The 19,587-nt window shown below is 44.3% G+C and overlaps 1 protein-coding gene across 4 annotated transcripts in view; it reads right to left on the bottom strand.

The window, feature by feature from the left end:
• ADHFE1 (alcohol dehydrogenase iron containing 1) overlaps window positions 1-19,587 on the bottom strand; it is a 36,469-nt gene extending 16,882 nt beyond the window's left edge. The window contains exons 1-9 of one of the 4 annotated variants that reach the window (XM_003902818.3): window positions 19,491-19,587; window positions 11,854-11,891; window positions 9,130-9,176; window positions 7,588-7,641; window positions 7,261-7,415; window positions 6,617-6,813; window positions 4,701-4,778; window positions 3,089-3,194; window positions 18-170 (exon numbers count right to left, since the gene is read on the bottom strand). In XM_003902818.3, coding sequence (XP_003902867.1) covers window positions 18-170; window positions 3,089-3,194; window positions 4,701-4,778; window positions 6,617-6,813; window positions 7,261-7,415; window positions 7,588-7,641; window positions 9,130-9,176; window positions 11,854-11,891; window positions 19,491-19,549 — 887 coding nt within the window. In that variant the 5' untranslated portion in view covers window positions 19,550-19,587. Of the gene's footprint in view, window positions 1-17; window positions 171-3,088; window positions 3,195-4,700; window positions 4,779-6,616; window positions 6,814-7,260; window positions 7,416-7,587; window positions 7,642-9,129; window positions 9,177-11,853; window positions 11,892-19,171; window positions 19,452-19,490 lie in introns of those variants that run through there. The other 3 variants (XM_009213124.2, XM_003902819.3, XM_009213125.4) reach the window with 3 other exon arrangements.

The following is a 19,587-nucleotide window of genomic DNA, read 5'->3' as shown; positions in this document are numbered from 1 at the left end:
CCTTCGGGGTGACATACCTCTTCAGATACTTAGCCACGATCCGCAGCGCGTGGATAGCCCAAATGTCGCTGATTGGGTTGCTGCCCTGGTACGCAGGCCGTGTGATGGGATTTGAAGGGCAGGGGCTCCGCAGGTGGTAGGGCAGGGCAGTGTATGACTCCAGGGCATGGCTAACAAGAAATATTGAAAATACACAGATGGAAAGCGTGGTCTTCCTCCTTCCCTCCATTTAGATGACAAACTGTCTTGGAGCTGTTTGGCACTCAACCCACGGTGGATATATTACCTAACACTGATGATCTCAGTACATTCTACCAGCCCACCTCTTGCCTACAACAGCCATTACTTATAATATAAATTAACACAGTTGAGTTTACATTAACAGCATTACAGTATTTTTGAATAGTATGTATAAAATTACATATGGACCTTTTCTAGTGTCAATACATTTTATGGTGTTGAATTATATATTTGAGCCACAAAAAAAGCACTGAATCTAAAAAATGACTTCCTTGTGGAAGATATTTACCATTTTATACCTTGCATTGATCAAATACCATATTGCCAAAGGTGGGTCATAGCTACACCAGACTCCTATGAAAATTACAGTGTAATGAGCAAGAACATAGACTTTGGGGTCAGCTGCCCAGATGTCAATCCTGGAGCTAGATATTTCTGCTGTGGACCTGGTGTGAGGCAGTATCCTTCTTGTGACTCTAAGACAGGGATAAATAATAGTACTGGTTCTTGATGTGGCTGTGAAAATTTGATGAGTTGACACATGTAAAGTATTTAGAATAGTGCCTGGCACATTGTATACCTTAGTATTCACTATTATTATTAATTCTTGGCCTGAAGAAAAAGCAGATCTTTTCCTCTCATGTACCCTAAACTCAGAGTTTGCTATTTCAAGAACTAAGCTTCAAAGCTGCCTCCACCTGCCGGTCTGCCATGGCTTCTAGCCCATCAACTGCAGAAGAGAACAGACATCACCGTCTAGATCAGTGATGCACTGGAAACACAGTGTAACATGAACTATGGTTCGCATGAATTATAGTTTTCAGTATAATTCCCCATGGGGGCCTCTGTAGTGTTTCTGGGACACTCTCCTTTCACTTGACTGTGAAGGGAGATGACACCATGTTTTGCACGAAGTATAACTTTCATTTTCCCTAGAATGGAGGAATTACTCTCTTCTACATATGAGAAGCAGATAATGTTTTTTGGACAAATCATTAGAAAATTGTTTTGGAAATTAGTTTGTAGATGGATATGAAGGCCTTGTGGTTCTAAGCAGGGAATGTATGAATAATGCAAGAATGAGGTGTCCACATGGGGAAGTTGGGGTGGCCGGTGAGGCCACTGTAGTCAGAGTGTTTCCTCTGTCTTGCAGCACATCTAGACTGCATCTAGATCCCAAATCCAAGTGCAGATTTGTTTCTCAGGGGCGGACTCACTGGGTTGAGCTCACAGACACTACGTGTAAAGCCTGGAAGTCAGCTTAATACTTTATGACAAGGAACGTAACTGCTGAGCAGACATCTGAGTCTTCAAGATGGCACCTTCTCTCCCTACAGTCAAGCCGTAGGATGGCCACTTTATGATCAGAAGTCCATGGAGTCCTAATGAGGGGAGTTATCTCGAAGATTTAATACATGGCTTGTCTACCTTCAGAATAGGCCACTGGGCCTTAAGGGCAGATTCCTCGGGCCAGGTGTTCTTTCCTTTGGGCAGTACTTGAAAGAGCAACTGCCATTATTCTCCTGCCTCCTGAGCCCACTCCCGACTTTGATTGACAGTGAAGTCTTTGGGCCTGTGAGTTACCCACTTAAGGGTGACTGCTTTGGGTCACGATGTATTTATTATGCACTTTACAGTTAGGAAGGATAATCTCATTCCCCTCCTTTCCAGGTTATTAGGGGACAGCTCATCAAAGTTCTGACAATATTGACCAGAATGGAGTTAGACACAATTTTCTACAGTCTCTTGGCAGGCAGCATAACATAGTGAGGGAAGCAGAACGTGGCCCTGAGGGACCTGGATGTGAGTTCTGACTCTGTCACCTCCTGCTTGTGTGACAAGCAGTATACAAGTACTTAGGATGTGACAGTCACTGTACAGGGATGTGCAGGCATGTGCCACCATGCTCGACTAATTTGTAAAAAACTTTTTTTGTGGAGACGAGGTGTCACTTTGTTGCCCAGGTTGGTCTCAAACTCCTGGCCTCAAGTGATCCTCCTACCTTGGCCTCCCAAAGTGCTGGGAATACAGGCGTGAGCCACTGTGCCCAGCCTGCGCTGTTTTTAAAATACATACCACTGAGGATGAAAACATACTGTGACGCCACACATTTTAAGATATGTCCTGATTTTGGAGGTGTTAAAATGTGAAAAAAATGTGCACGTGCAGATAGATGAACGAGAGTCATTTTGCACATGCTGAATGTGAAGTGCCTGTGGGGACTTTATGAGGCCTGGAGCTCAGGAGCAAGGTCTGTGATAGAAATACTGATTAGGGGGCCATCGGCACAATGCAGCTGAAGCCGAGGGAACATACAGTAAGACTATGGGCAAGTCACTAAACATCTCAAACCCAGTTTTCTTGTTCAACAAAACAAAGGTCCCGTATCACACAGAGCTGCAGTGAAGTGGCGATGTATGTGAGGTGCTGACACAATGTACATGGTCTGGGGGTGCTCTGGAGGTGTTAGCTATGTTCCCTGCCCTCTTCCATGACATGAAGCCTTGGGCATTGCCTAGTTAGTGAGGCCATAAAGGTAGCTGGTGTGTCCCTGAGACACTGCACACCAGCTCCAACTGCCCCCTTAGTGGCATCCCTATGGCCCTGGTTGTGGCTGGGGGGGGGGGGGTCCATCCTGAAGAGCAGGTTTGTGGCCCACACCAGATGTCACCTAGTCACCAACCTCTAAAGCTTGAATGTTTTGATTTAGGATAGGGGGTAATGACAGCCAAAGCTAGGAGTGTTGTGGGGTGCTAATCAATGAATACTTAGCATGTGCTTTGAGCAACAAAATACTATCCATAGACCCAGTACTAAAAAAGCCCCTCCAGGCAGCACCAGCACTTACCAAAGCACATCAAAGCCACTGTTGGCGACCACTCGGGCAGGCATGTGGAGGGTGTGCAGAGGATCAATCAGTCCCAGTGTGGGTTTGATGGCTCTCGAAGCGATGCCTAAAATATAAGGATTTTCAGTAGAGGCTGAAGCCATGGGCATCATTTTAAGAAGGCAAATGACTTCAGGATAATAAATCACCCTAAAAATAAAAATATGAGAAAAGGTTCATTTTCATGTAGTGAAGCAGCAAGGAGCAGCAGAAAGTGATTTAGAGTCAGAAGCCTGGGGTTTTCAGTGGTGTGCTGGAGCTGGCTCCTCCTGGTTTCCAAGGGCCATGTGTATGCATCTCTTTCCAACTCTTGGATGAGTGATGTCATTGGCCATGGTGAGAGTATTTACACCACAGAAATGGGCCAACACTACAAGTCAGGGCTTACTTGTTTATTATTAAATTCCAGAGAGCCAGTTTACTAGTACACCACTGGTCCTCTCTCTGCAACTTACTTTGTGTCTTTGGGCAAGTCACTTAGCCTCTCTGAGTTCTCTATAAGATTAGACTATAATAGCACAGGGCCTCCAGCTCTCATTGAGCTGTCGTAGGGATCAAACGGAGAATATTAGGTAAAAGTCTTTAGAAACTGTGAGGTAGAATGTAAGTGTTGGCCATTATTATCGTCAACGTAAGAAATGTCAAAGGATAGTGCAATTTAATTTTAAAAAGAAAAGTTACTAAAAATGTGCAGTTAAATGTCAATTTATTCTGCTACAAAGATCTGAAAGTAGGATATTGAGCCAGACTAAAAAGAGAGACATTTCTACCACATTATCCAAGAGTCCACGACAGAGAAGACAGCATAAAAGAACAGAGGTTACCTGGAAAAAGGACTGGAGGGATTGCTGGGACGCAGCATGAGGAAACTTTCTGGAGTGATGGGAATGTTTTGTATCTTGATTGGGGTGGTGGTTACATGAACATATATGTTTGTCAAGGCTCATCAAACCAGAGTCTTAAAATGTGTGCATTTTATTATACAAAAATCAGATCTCAATAAAGTTGATTTAAAATGGAAAAAATACATCAGAGAAAGGAAACAGTCATTTATCATTGATATACAGTCACTAACTTGGGCAGAGAATAGCCAATTAAGATTCATGGCATTTCAATATGTTTTCAGTGGTAATTCTCAAAAAGAAGTTTATTACATTGTTTCATATTTTTATATGTACTTGGAAAAGGAAAGAAAATGTGTATATATACATACCCTTTCTTTGACTCCTTGATTTTTTTCCTTTCTTTTTAAACTTGATACAAAATATTTAACATATTTTTAGGGTACATGTGAGTATTGGTTACATACATAGAATGTGTGATGATCAAGTCAGGTTATGTGGGATATCCATCACTCTGAGTACTTTTGGGGAACATTTCAAGTCCTCTCTTCTAGCTACTCTGAAATATACAACACATTGTTGCTGACTATCATCACCTTACTCTGCTATAGAACATTGGGGCTTATTCTAACTGTATCATAACTGCTTGATTTTTAAATATTAGGATTTAAAGAAGAGTGTGGAGTTGAAAGGTAAGAGAGATAATTCAAAATTATGGGCAAAGTTCTTACCAGTTTTTACTTTCAAGTGTTCATAGTCAAAAATGGCAACCCCAGTAGTTTCACTCCCGGTTCCTGAGGTAGTTGGCACTTGAACAAAATAATATTAATTTTAATAAAGCATCTAAATAAAGGTTAGTGGAGATACCTAATTCAGCCTTAGGACTGAGGAACAAAATTAGAGAAGGAAACTTTGCTGACCCTCTTGTCTGCATGATGTATATGAATTAACATATATGGAAGCCTGACATGTATGATGTCTATGTCTGAATTAACATGTATGTAAATCTAACATGTAGGATGTCAGTGTCTGTGTTATCATGCATGTAAGTCCAGTGTGTATGATGTCTGTATCTGCATTAACAGGCATGCATGAGGTCTGTATCTATATTGGCATGCATGTATGTTTAGCACGTACATTGATGTCTGTGCCTGCATTAATGCACTTGTATGTTTGACATGTATCATGACTGCTGGATGAATGTTTATGTTGTTTAATATGCATAATATCTGTGTCTATGTTAATATGTATGTATATTTAATATGTATGTGTGACCTCTGTATCTGCGTTAGCATGCATGTATGATGTCCATGTCTGCATTAACATACATGCATGTTTAGCATGCATGTGTGTTTAATATGCATTTCTGTGTCTGCATGAACATAGTCATGTTTAATATGCATATTGCCTGCTTCTGCATAAATATGAGTGTCAATATGTATGGTGTCTGTACTAACATATATGTGTGTTTAATATGTATGTGATCTCTGTATCTGTGTTAACATGCACGTATGATTTCTGTGTCTTTGTTAACATATATGTATGTTAATCATGCACATGTGTGACAACTGTGGTGTATTAATAGCAGTGAGCTCTGGGAACTTCAGGCTCCTTGGGGGCCAGAGCTTAAGCAGCTGCAGCTGGGTCAATGCAGGCTGCCCGGCACCTCTGGTAACAAAACTTATATTTGCTCTCCCTAAAAGACATCTTTATTCCCTCTTGGCAGCAAGCACAGTGACGCTCTGCCTTTGCTGGGCTCCGTGGTTTTGTGGTTCTGTCAAGTTTCTAAACTTTACTAATCACCCCTCTGTGTGATGCTGACACAGTTTCACCAGAGGGTTCCATTTGCCAGACACCAATTATGCTGCTCCCTGCTGATCCCTCATTCACAACACAGCAGTTCATCTGCCATCGACTTACTCACATCCCATCACAAGGCCTCTTCACAATGGGCAGGAGAGGGGAGAAGAAAGGGCAAAACTTTAAACTGAGGATATGTCCCAGTTACCAGTTAGTGCATGTTAGCTATAAAACTTTAAATAGTAATATGCTAGCAGCCATAAAAATGGCAGAGAAGAAAAGACCAGAAAATCTCAAGGTCCCCTGTGGAACAAATGAGCTATTCTGATTTGGATTTGTATGTCTGTGCCCTGGGTAGCCACAGAGCAGATGTCACCCAGAGTGATGGGCCATGCTGGCCACATGTCCCAGGGAAGAGACAAAGCCTGAGGTCAGCTGAAGAGCCATTATGTAGAAGAAAGGGTTGAGTCAACACCAGAAAAATAACAGCTAATGTTCTCCTTAAACTCTACAGTGGCTGGCAAAACAGAACAAAACAGAGAGCAGTTTAGAGGACAAAGCTGCTAACAGAGGGATCTCATCATATATCAGTGATGACCTTCCCCCTTTTCCACATGGTGACCCCATAGCTTAAATCTGCAAACTTTCTTTCCACTGACCCAAATTGTCTTTATCTATACAATAACAAAGATCAGAATTTTAAAATGAATGATTGGTCTCCAAACAAGGCATTGATTTGAAATGAACAAACCAGAAAGCTTTAGAAATGTATATGTTAAAAGGACTGGCTTGCATCTTTCTTAAGACCTTTTGCTAACTGCAAAATAAAGAAATAAACAGTCTTTACCTGCAATCAGAGGCTTAAGAGGCACAGACACAGGCTTTCCCTTGCCAATGGGGGCACTGACATAATCTAGGAAATCAGAATGAGGGCTGGATGCATACAGATTAGCAGCCTTACAGGTGTCCATGGTAGAGCCGCCACCAACAGCAACATAGGCATCAAAAGCTCCCTTTTGGGCAAACTCAATAGCTTCCATGAAGCTTGGAGAAGGGAAAATAAAAATCATGATGTTATATTTTTCAGAAATAAATTGCCATGCCATTAACTAAGGCTTGGGGTAAGTTTTGTGGGTTTTTTTTTTTTTGAGAGTCTCACTCTGTCGCTCAGGTTGCAGTGCAGTAGCACAATCTTGACTCACTGCAACCTATGCCTCCTGCATTGAAGTGATTCTTCCACCTCAGCTTCCCGAGTAGCTGGAATTACAGGTGCCTGTCACCATGCCTGGCTAATTTTTGTATTTTTAGTAGAGACAGGGTTTCACCATGTTGGCCAGACTTGTCTTCAACTCCCAACCTCAAGCAAACTGCCCGCTTTAGCTTCCCAAAGTTTTGGGGTTACAGGTGTGAGCCACTGTGCCAGGCTGGGGGCAAGTTTTAATCAGCAGTTAGCTTCTGCTTAAAGAAACAGTAACAACAATACAATAATACCTTGCATCCGTTGGTTCCACTCTCACATTATCATAAACCGTAAAGGGGATGCCATTCTTCACTAGGGAATCCATAGCTACTTGCACAGGAGGGAGCTGGGAAAGGTTCTTGTCTGTCATCAAGCACACATTTTTAGCACCCATGTTTTGTAGGTCCTACAAGAAAACCTATGTTAAGTTCAACTGCACTAGAACTGCAATAGACTCTTCTGGCAAACTCACATTGTACATTTTTAAAAATAGAGGACGTGATTGTTGTCAGTTAGCATGTGTCTTATGAGATATGTAACATTTACAGTAGGAGACTGTAGACATCTCGAATACTTGCCATTCCCACTTCCTTTGTAACTCCTGCTCCATATCTAATATTTGAAACAGCCATCTGAAAAAAATAAAAAGGTTTAGATGTAGGGAGTATTTGAGAGCTGACCAATCCATTTCTAAAAACCTGAAATGGTTTCCTGTTGCCTAGAGCATAGAGTATACACTCCTTAGCATGGTCTTCCAGGTCATCTTCCATCTGGTCTCACTTAAAGAAGTGTGAACGCACCACACTTCCTTCAGCAAACCTCAGCTCCTGTCACATTTGAATGACTTGTCTTTTCCCAAACACATCATAAACTCTCAATTGTTCCCTTAGCTTCAAATGCCTGCCTTCCTCTATCTCCACCCGTAAAATAACTCTCAAATGTCGTACTTTCTGTTCATCCACCCACCCTTGCATACCTGCCACCCAGCCAACGTTACTGTCTTCTATGTTCCAGGCACTGTGTAGGCCCTGGTAACTCAACTATGAATAAGAGACACATGGCCTCATAAAGTTTACAGATGAGAGAAAGGCTTTTACACTGATGGACGATGGGTCATGTTTGGCCTGAAATATGTTTTGTTTGATCTGTGTTATGTTTAAATTTCTTTTTTTTTTGAATTGACTAATAACTCTTAAAAATTAGAATAAAAAAACTTAATAGGACCATCTGAATTTCACTTTCTCTTGAATAATCCAGCAAACTGGGAATGCATTCCCATATGGCAGTGATCTTATGAGGTTGAGTGGAGTCACGCCTTAGATGGGGCCTGTGCCTTCATTGAGCTCAGCATGGTATCACCCAGCCTGGTCATCTGTAGGTTAACCGTCGGGCCCCCGGTGACATTTTAATTAGTAATTCCTGGCCAAGCGCAGTGGCTCACATCTGTAATCCTGGCACCTTGAGAGGCTGAGGTGGTCGGATCACCTGAGGTCAGGAGTTGGAGACCAGCCTGGCCAACGTGGCAAAACCCTGTCTCTACTAAAAATACAAAAATTAGCTGGGCATGGTGGTGTGCACCTGTAATCCCAGCTAGTCAGGAGCCTGAGGCAGGAGAATCGCTTGAACCCAGGAGGCGGAGGTTGTAGTGAGCTGAGATCACACCACTGCACTCCTGGGTGACAGAGTGAGACTGTCTAAAAAAAAAAATCCTGGACTAGGAGGAGACAGGGACTTAAACAAATAATTATAAGTAGTTATGTAATTACAGTGTGACAAAAATGCACCAGAATTGTTACTTCACTTTGACCTCTTTTGGGATTGTTATCATTACAAAACTAAAGGTTTAACATATAACATATATAGCGCAGAATTTGTAGAGTTGGGAATTTATCCTATTTTAGTGACTGTACAAAGACAGCACTCTAGACATTAGCCATGATCTCAGAAGGTTTATATTCCATTATACTAGCCAAGTACTTTGCTAAATATGGTCCGATCAAATAGAGATTATGGAACATGAATTAATAGTAGATTTAAAATAAAATAATTCATTAGCAAAATATTCTAGTTTTATTTTTTCTGGTCATTCATAAAAGAAATAATGGATTGAGTGAATATACCTCAAAGGCATAATCTGTTGTTTTCCCAGAAGGTGAAAGTCCAGGGGCTAGAAATGTAAAATTTAGCGTCAAAGTGAGTCTTTAAAATAAAGCATAAATATTGTTATTTGATAGTAAAATCCAGCAGTGAACATAAGTATTTCCTTTGAAGTCTTACCGAAAATATATTGTTTTCAGGTTTCACTGTTGCACATCAAATTAAAATCAATACCTGCATTTTAAGATAGAATGTAATGCGGCCGGGCGCGGTGGCTCACGCCTGTAATCTCAGCACTTTGGGAGGCCGAGGCTGGCAGATTACCAGGTCAGGAGATCACGACCATCCTGGCTAACACGGTGAAACCCCGCCTCTACTGAAAATGCAAAAAAATTAGCCGGACGTGGTGGTGGGCGCCTGTAGTCCCAGCTGCTTGGGAGGCTGAGGCAGGAGAATAGCTTGAAACCAAGAGGCAGAGGTTGCAGTGAGCCGAGATCATGCCACTGCACTCCAGTCTGGGCAACAAAGTGAGACCCGCTCTCAAAAAAAAAAAGAATGTAATGCTAACTTGAGGCTAAATTTGTTAAAATAATAAAACATTTCCTCCATTATAATTAAAATATGTGTTTGAAAATATAATGTGTAACAATCCTCTAGAAAAAAAATCCCCTAGTCTAGAGTTGGGTTACTATTAGAAAACAACTACTAGAAAGTTCATGAATTAGAGACTTGCTTACACTTCTTATAGCAACTGTGATAACTTGTTTGAATTAATTTTTTTTAATTCATAGGGATAACTTACCACAGTAAGGTATTTACATTTCTCAAGCTTATGCATATAAAAAACGTATTTATCTTGGTGAAATTTAAGAAACTTTTTTTTTTTTGAGATGGAGTTTCGTTCTGTCACCCAGGCTAGAGTGCAGTGGCGGGATCTCGGCTCACTGCAACCTCTACTTCCCAGGTTCAAACTCTTTTTTTTGATATGGAGTTTCGCTCCATCACCCAGGCTGGAGTGCAGTGGCAGGATCTCAGCTCACTGCAACCTCTGCCTCCCAGGTTCAAGGGATTCTTCTGCCTCAGCCTCCCTAGTAGCTGGGACTACAGGCGCGCACCATCATGCCCAGCTTATTTTTGTATTTTTAGTAGAGACAAGGTTTCACCATGCTGACCTTGTTATCCACCCGCTTCAGCCTCCCAAAGTCCTAGGATTACAGGCATGAGCCACCGTGCCCGGCCTAACAAACATTTTTATAAGGTGCTATTTCTTTGCAAAGGATTAGGTTTTAATTATGGTAAAAATGATTTTCTGTCATATTGGAACAATGAAAGGGACCTAATTAAAGATTTTTATCCTTGTTTTTATCTACTTATTTATATCAATACTGGTCAGTCATAAGATAAAGTCTACAGAACAATTTTCACTATGCTTTTTCTTTTCTAAGGAAAATAGATCAGAACTAGACAACAATCTACCTTCAGCTCCCTGAGTGCAAAGGCACCCTTAACCAAAACTCACATTTATTTGATTCCTCTAGGCTTAAAAAAAAATAATCTGTCCAGGTGCAGGAGCTCAAGCCTATAATCCCAACATTGTGGGAGGCCGAGGTGATAGGTTTGCTTGAGCCCAGGAGTTTGAGGGTACAGTGAGTTATGACTGTACCACTGTACTCCAGCCTGGGTGACAGAGGGTGACCCTGTCTCTCTCTGTGTATATAAAAATCTATTATTCCTGTTACTAAATTTTAGATAAAGACATAAATATGACCCTAGGAAATAATGAGAATATCTTTCTGTAAATTATTAATTTTAATCCCTCAAATAGGAAATTAATTGTTGAAACCAACCAAAAATTCGAGAAAATCAGCTGAAGACAAAATTCTGTATATGTTCAGAAGGGCCTTAAAAGCTGGACATGTTTCTGCCTCATAGATGGTGGTTAATGATGGACAGGGAGGTCCCTTGGCTTGTCCTGAAGGGTAAGTCACTCCTTGGGCAAGAGAAAGCCCTTGGTAGGTTACTCTCTCTGTTCTAACTCCCCAGCCGGCTTCTCTGTGGGTTTCTGCTTAGGATCCTGGATGGTCAGCCTCTTTCCTTTCCAACTCTTGCCTTAATGTTTAGATCTGACCTTAGAAGACACAAAATCAGTGGTTGTGTCAGTAATCCATGTGACATTCTAAGGACATGCTGAAACTATGTTGAGTTTCTTGCTGCTCTGTGGACCAAAGTGTTTGGCGTTTGGTAATGATTAAGATGTTGTGGTAACTGAAACTTTGTTATTATTTTTAAATATTAGGAAATACAATATTATTTTAAATACAATATTATTTTAAAGATTGATACAAACAAGTTTTGTTTTTCTTTCTAGGAACCACCTTGTTCTCTAACCTCCAGTTTTTAGAGATGTTTTAGAACCTTCCAAAGACTTCACCTTGATTAATTCTGTTTGACCAACTCAGACATTCTTAAAATCCTATCTGCATTTTTAGACTTGGCAAGTAATTAAAAGAGAAAAGCGTTATAAGTAGCATTAAATACATATTTGAGACAAACACGTGATTAGTAGTATACATTCAGCTAACTTTGTATAGAGTTACATGTTATCAATTTCACAGTGAAATGGTAACTGTTTTCATGGACCTTGCTCTCACATGCCTTGGTTTTCTTTACATACACTACCCAAATGTATTATAATGTTAAACGCAGAAACCAAAATTGTGGCTAGTTTAAAAATACAGAAGTATTACCTTGGGAGTAAGTATGAGAATGAGTTGGGCACTGGCACCTAGGGAAAATAAAAACGACAGCAAAAAAAAACCTAAGGTGAAAATAGAGACCAAAAAATGAAAAGCCTTAAGCTAACTCAGATTGTAGTCTAGTGCTACGATGCTATCAAACTGGTAGTTCCTGGCAGACACTGTACAACAGAAAAAATATACAGAGACCCAGAAATCACGACGGACAAAAAGTTGACTCAGCGTCTTCCCAGCGCTGTAGCATCATTCTTTCACGAATTCATTTACTCAAGCAATTCCTATCAAATGCCTGCGGGCAGCTGAGATAAACGCTCTGGGGGTACATGCAAGTTTAAGATGGGGGTCCCTGGTCTCCATGAGGCCCCAGCTCTTGCTGGGTTAGGAGCTGGGTTAGGGTCCCTGGTCTCCAAATCGGCCCAAGGTTAACTCTACCCGTGCGCCTCTTCTTACTTATTACCCTATGCTGGGAACTTGCCTTATGTATTTCCCAGTGTCTTCAAGATGGCTAATTTTTCTTCAAGCAGGCTCTAGACCCGAGCCTCCAGGAAACCTTCCTGGACCCAAAGACCTCCCTGGTCCCCATCTTTCTCTACCCAGTTGCAGCCCCGGGCTCCGAGCGCTCCTCCATCCCCGCCGCCCGGCTCCCCAGCGGCCCCAGCAGCGCGCACACCCGGCGCATCCCGCGCTCCAAGGCGCAACCGCATCTCACTTCTCTCAGTCGGCTTCTCTACAGATTTCCCACGTCCTCCTCTTTGGAAACCCTCCCTCCCCTGGCTCTGGTCTCCCTTTCTGTCTTGGTTGTCTCCTATTTCTTGGACAGTCCCAGTCCCTCCTCTGGCTTCTCTTTCTCCTGCCCCCTCTCTGATCGAGGCTGGGAAGACGGTTTTATGTTTCGTTGGGTTGCGCAAAGAACCTTGTCCAGTGGTTGGGTCTCGGTAGATACTTGAGTGCATCACTTCCTCCTCCCCGCCAAAAATTCAAATCTGGAATTAAAACACCCGAGGGGGAAGGTTAGGGAGGAAGGAAAAGGGTTGATCTCAGTGGCCGTCCAGATCTCAAAAATTCGAACTGTGAAGTCAAAGCAGACCAGGCGACGAGTGAGAGCTGGCGCGAGTCGCGGCCGCCATCTAGTGGTCCCCGCTGCGCGCGCCGGGGGAGAGGACGCGGGCCAGGCCAGGCGTGTCCCTTCACGGTGGGCTTTGGTTGGAGGACTTTCCCTGCTTTACACCCTCCAAGGACAAGAAAAGTGAGGTAGAGAGAAGGAAAAAAAAATCCAAACTCAAAGCTTTCCACCGTGAACGCTCCTGGGAGCACTTGCTTCCTTCCCACCCCCCCCCCCCCCCCCTTTTTTTTTCTTCCCCAAGCTCTGATTCTATCTCAATTCATTATTTCTACTTCTTACTCGCGGTTTGTATCCTGTCCCCTCTTGCTTTCTCGGGACCTCTACCTGTCCTGTATTTCCTAGTTCTCCCCCTCACTCAATCTTTTTCAGCCTATTGAAGAGTTTTGCGCCTGAAACTTTTCCACCTCCTACCCCCTCTGGCGGGCTCACTCTCCCTCTCTCTCCTCCCGACCTACATTTGCTGGCTTCGTTTCTGGGTCTCGGACACATTCCTTGGCCCCTGAAATCCGGCTGCTGTGTCTGCAAGTCCAGCTGTCCGGCTGTGTCCTCACTTCTCAGACCTGGTAGCATCTCATTCTAGTAGCATAAAACGCATGGTCACACCTTTTTGGGCAGGGGGAACTTTTCCTGGCTTCCAGGAGCCCTACTTGCCTAGGCTTCCTCTAATTGTTCTTTTACTGGCTCCTTTTTCACTCTGCCTATTCCTTAAATGTTAGGTTCTGCCCTGGGCTGCCTTCAGCCATTCTGACCCTTCCTCCTCCCTCACCCTTTAGAGCTCATTATGCACCAAGGCCTCAAACATGTCTCTACCCAACTCCACCCACTTTTCCTGGGACCCTGCCACTCTCTGGTTCCAATATCACCTCTCAAGTGGATGACTACCAAATTCCCAACTGGCTTCTCATGGCTCCACCTCTGCCACCTCTATTCCCACACTGTAGTCGGGGCATATTTCCAATGATGTCACTCCCTTGTTGAAAGCTGCTTCGATGGCTCCCCATGGCTCTCACATAAAGTTCAGGCCTGCCCCTGCCTGACTGGCCCCTCAACTCACTCCATCTCTGGGTTTGGGCTCCTGGAAAAATTAACTTCTTTCTTTTCCTTGCATGAGCCACAGTCTCTCTCTCTCCTCCAGAACTTTGCCCTTATTATATTCTCTGTCTGCAACATACTTTCCTTCCCTCTTCTTCTGGATAACTTTTGTTCTTTCCTGTCAGTTCCCCTGGGCAGCCTTCCCTGAGGACCGAGGCTGCAGAGAGACACCCTTTCTGGAGCCTCCCTTCGCGTTAAAATGTAGCACAGTGGTGCTATTTTCCTGCTTCTATCTGCCTGTGGATTGTGAATTTAGTGATGCCCAGGTAGGATCTACTGTTTCTCACAACTTTATCCCCTGTGGCTAGCACCAAGTAAGTGCCAGGCACAAAGTAAGCCTTTTGTACTGATTAAATGAGCGAGTAAATGAATAAATAAGTGAATGTAGACATTTTCATTCCCCTGACCCTCTCCTCTCTTTTCCTGGCATGCCAAGACAGAGGGCCTCAACTGGAGTGGGGGAACCAGGCTGTGGGTTCCTGCCTTCTTAGGATGGCCTGAAGGCACTGATGGGCTTCTTTGGACTCCTTCAGAGAAGCAAAGTGAGGCTTGGGGAGAGCAAGGACCTCATCTACCTACCCTCCTGGCTCTGGCCCCATTATTCTGGCTTCCCTCTTGATATCGCTGATTACCTCTTAGTCACACTCTCAGCAAAAGCTAATCTGTCTCCCATTCCCTAAATCGCATCCCCTCTCATCTACTCAAGAACTGCCAGCAGCTCTCCCTTCTCCCCTCTAAATCATCACAATCCCCCTTCCTGTTAGACATTATCTATCAGCAACCAGCATTTTTTTTAGCTTATTCATAAGCACATTTCCTCCATCTTATATAACAAAACCAGAAACCTCTTGTTCCTCTTTCCTCTCCCACTCCCACTTTTACCTCTCTCCTTCCCTTCAGCGGGCTATACCCATTCTTCTGATTTATCTTCTCCCATTCCCTCTGGAACCTCCTGCCATCACCTTTTATCCCGACTCAGCTGACCAACTTCCCAGCTCACTAATGCCCTCTACCCAGCTAACCACCCTGCTCAGTTCAGTTCTGTCCTCACGGTACCCAATGTGTCAGCGGCATTCTCCTGGTCACTCCTTCCTTCCTGGAAACATGTTCTTTCCTGGCTTCCAGGGCACTACTCAGTTTTCTTCTCACCACACTGGCTGCTCTTGGCTTCATTTCTTTTCATGATTTTTGACTCCAAATGCTGGAGGGCTCAGGGGTCCGTCCTGGAACATTTTCTTTTCTTTCCACACTCAGTCTCTTAGTAACCTCCCCTGGCCTCATGGTCTCAAATACCTTTGATGCTGATGACTTCCAAATTTATCTTTCTGGCTTGGGCATCTCTCCTGAACTCCAGGTTCACCTGCTCACTTGGCATCTCTGCTTGGAAGTCTATGAAGCGTTAACATTTTCCCTATGGAAGACTGAGTTCCTGGTGTTGTCTCAAGCCTGCTTTTCCCACAGCCTTCCCCATCCCCATCAAATGGCAATTTCATCCTTCCAGTTGTTCGCGCCAGAAAATCTTGGGGTCACCCTTGGCCCCACACTCCCATCTCCCCCCATTCACTCTGCTCCATACCCAGGTATGCTTCACCTCTGCATACCTTCCCTGAAAGCCACAGGGTTTGCTCTCTCCATCCACTGGTCTTTCTGCAACCATTACCTTCTCAGTGAGTGTGGTCAGCTGAGTAGTCGCTCCTGAAGATAAGGTTCTAATCTTGGAATCTGTGAATGTTACCCTATATGGTGAGAGGAACTTTGCAGATATGATTAAGAATCCTGGCTGGGCGAAGTGGCTCACACCTGTAATCCCAGCACTTTGGGAGGCCGAGGCGGGCAGATCACTTGAGGTCAGGAGTTCAAGACCAGTCTGGCTAACATGGCAAAACCCCGTATCTACTAAAAGTACAAAAATTAGCCGGGTGTGTGCCTGTAGTCCCAGCTACTCGGCAGGCTGAGGCAGGAGAATCACTCAAACCCAGGAGGTGGAGGTTGCAGTGAGCCAAGATCACACTACTGTACTCCAGCCTGGGCGACAGAGCAAGACTCCATCTCAAAAAAAAAAAAAAAAAAAAAAAAAAAGAACCTTGTCAGGTGTTGTGGCGCATACCTGTAATCCTAGCACTTTGGGAGGCCAAAGTGGGAGGACTGCTTGAGGCCAGGAGTTCAAGAACAGCCTGGGAAACATAGTGAGACTCCATCTCTACAAAAAATAAAATTAGCTGAGCATGATGGTGTGCACTGTAGTTCCAGCTACTTGGGAGGCTAAGGTGGGAGGATCTTTGAGGAGGCCAGAAATTCGAGATTGCAGTGAGCCGTGATCACATCACTGCACTCCATACTAAGTGACATCAAGACTGTGTCTCAAAAAAAAAAAAAAAAAAAAAAAAAAAATCTCAAGATGGGGAGATTGTCCTGGATGATCTGTGTGGGCCCTAAATGCAATCACTCATATCCTTATAAAAGGGAAGCAGAGGGAGATTTGACCCGAAAGACAGAAATGTGAGCACTGAAGCAAGATGGATGCCAGCTGTGAAGATGGAGGAAGGGGCTACAAGTTAAGGAACCGAAGGTACAGATCCAGAAGCTGGAAAAAAGCAAGTAAGTGGATTCTGCGGCACCTCTGAGCCTTACTCAAGAGGGAGTGTGGCCCTGCTCACATCTTGGCTTCAGCCTAGTAAAACTAATTTTGGACTTCCGACCTCTGGAACTGTTAAGAAGATAAATGTGTGTTAAACCACCAGGTTCATGATAATTTGTTACAACAGCTGTAGGAAACTAACACAGTGAGGGCTGCTCTGAACACCTCAAAAATTGCATCCCTTCCTTCAATGTTCCAGTCCACTTTATGTTCTCTTTAATAACTATCAACAGCTAATGTACTCTCAATTTTACTAACTAGTTTGTCATCTGTCTCCTGTGCCCCATGCATGGCATGGTTAGGTTGTTTTGTTCCCTGCTGTACCCCAGAGAGAACACAGCCAAAGCAGGGCTGCACTGCACATCTTTTTTTTTTTTTTTTTGAGACGGAGTCTTGCTTTGTAGCCCAGGCTGGAATGAAGCGGCCTGATCTCTGGTCACTGCAAACTATGCCTCCCAGGTTCATGTGATTCTCCTGTCTCAGCCTCCGGAGTAGCTGGGACCACGGGCACCCGCCGCCCTGCCCAGCTAAGGGCTGCACATCTGGAGAGGGAATATGACTCTTGCCCTCTAGGGCATTCCCACAACCTCTCTGGCCAGGCCACACCTTGCCTCTGTCTTCTTCAGTGCTGGTTCTTTCCCCTCCATTCAGTTGTCAGCGCAGCTGCTCTATGGAATGCATTGGGCAGAAGCCCAGAGTGCATGCTCTGTCCAATAGAGGTGGCCACACATCACCCCATGCCCTAGACCACTTTTCCCCGATGAAACATGGGCCCAATGATGTCATTTTCCAATTTTCCAAGATTTTCATCGGAAATCTCCCACTTTTAAAATGTTTACCCTATTAGAAAAATAAGCACGTGCAGAAGAAAGCACCATCTTGCTACTCCTGCTGTGGCAGTGCTGCTCCCCAGGAATTCACCCTCAGCTGTTTCCTTCTAGGTTAGAGTTTTGCTAAGGCTTCAACTGTCCTCTGTACACATGGATGGATGAGTTCCCAACTCACTCTTGAGCCCCAGAACAATGCTTTCAATCACCTACTGAGGGTCTCCATCTGAATGTACCAGAAGCATGCTCAACTCAAAATGCCCTAGACTGAAGTTGCCATCTTCCTCCTAACACTAACCCTCCTACAGTCCCTGCCTTGGTAAATGAGCCCACTGTTTACTTGGTGCCCAAGCCAGAAATCTCAACTCTTAACTATTCAGATACAAAATCCTGTGGATTCTAACCAACCTCTCAACATTTCTATCTTCCCAAGGAACTGCCTCTCCGTGCATGAAGCCATTATCTTTAGACTGGAGCAGGACAATGACCTCTAGTCCTTCCTCTTCACTCCACATTTCCACCAGAATGCGCTAACACAGTTCTGATTATGCCACACTCCCTTCTCATGCAACCGTTCCAAAAACATTCTGTGTGTGACACTGATTCCATGGGATATGAATGGTGTTGTGTGACAAAGAATTCTATGACACAGGTTTAGAACCAAAAATTTCAACACAGCTTTAGTTTTTTTTTGTAGCTTCTTAGACCCCTGCATGTCTAATGTATATTTTGATTCTCCAAGAGGGCGATACAGCAGTAAGGAGCTTCCCAAATTTATTTGGCCATGGAATTCTTTTGTTATGGGACATTTTAAGGTATCAATGTTTCATGGTGAGAAATACTGTTCAATGGCTTTCCATTATCTACAGGACACAATTCAAATTCCTTAGTACAGGCCTGAGAACAAGGACTGGGAAGCCAGAGTATCTGGGTGCAAATTATGACTGTGTCATTTGCTTAGCTGTGTGACGCTGGACAAATTCTTTCCCATGTCTTTATTTCCGTATCTATGAGGATGACAATACCGTATGTCACAGGGTCAGTGAAAGGATTAGAGTTACTATTATGCTGATAGTCCATTCAAAGTGTGTAGGACACTGCCTGGCTCATGGTATTAGCTATATTATTATTCATGGTCTTTTATCAGCTGTCTTCTCCTGTGAAGGTAGGTCTACTTGACTTTTGTGTCCTGGGACTGCATCTCCATCGCTGGTGTTGCTCTTCTCTCTGCCTGACATTCCTCTCCAGTCCCTCACCTTTCCTCCTACTCATCTCCACCTGTGAGCTCAAACTTGTCCATGTTTCCCAGACAGACTTACGCACTTGCATGGTCAGCAAGTATTTGTCAGGTGACCAGGATGTACCTCGCATTTCTGCAGGGAGTCAGGCGTGTCATAACATTGAATACCCTGACTCCCCGTACATGCCAAGGAGTGTGACTCTGCGACTTCTCACATCCATCCTTCCCTTCTACACCCAGTCTGCTGTGGCCGGTTTTAGCCTCGTCCCCTCATCCCATTCCCCACTAAACCTCAAACTGCTCCAGAGCCTTTCATCTTTGTATCCCCAGAACCTAGAATAGCTTTTGGCACATAATATATGCCCAGTAAATATGTGTCAACTGCATACATGAATTTGTCTTGGCCACCATGCCAAGCTCTCCACTGCCTGCCACGATGTGGGACCAGGTCCTCTCTTGGCCTCAGTTTCCTTAACGGTAGACAGAGTAAAGGCTGCCTCATTGCGCCCTGCGAGGCTGCATCGCGCACTCTGTGACCTGGCTGTTCCGCCTGGCGCGCGGTGGGAGTTCAGGGCGGTATCCCTTTCCCCGAATTCTTGAAAGCAAGCGGAGAAGACTGAGCAGGATCCGAGCCGGTCACACCCAGGGGGCTGTGTGGGCACAGTGGCATCCTGTGGTCCCCTGCCCGCCCGCCGGCCCCGCACTCACGCTGCGCGTTGCAGTTGCCTCAGCAAGTGCGCGACCCGGGCCCGGGCGGCTGCGGCCATGGCGCTGGGAGTCCTCTACCCTCCCCGGGTCCTACACC

Source organism: Papio anubis, chromosome 8 (assembly GCF_008728515.1).
Source record: "Papio anubis isolate 15944 chromosome 8, Panubis1.0, whole genome shotgun sequence".
Classification (NCBI taxonomy): Eukaryota; Metazoa; Chordata; class Mammalia; order Primates; family Cercopithecidae; genus Papio; species Papio anubis.
Note: the sequence above shows the minus strand (reverse complement) of the source record. Positions and strands in the feature narration are given on the sequence as shown.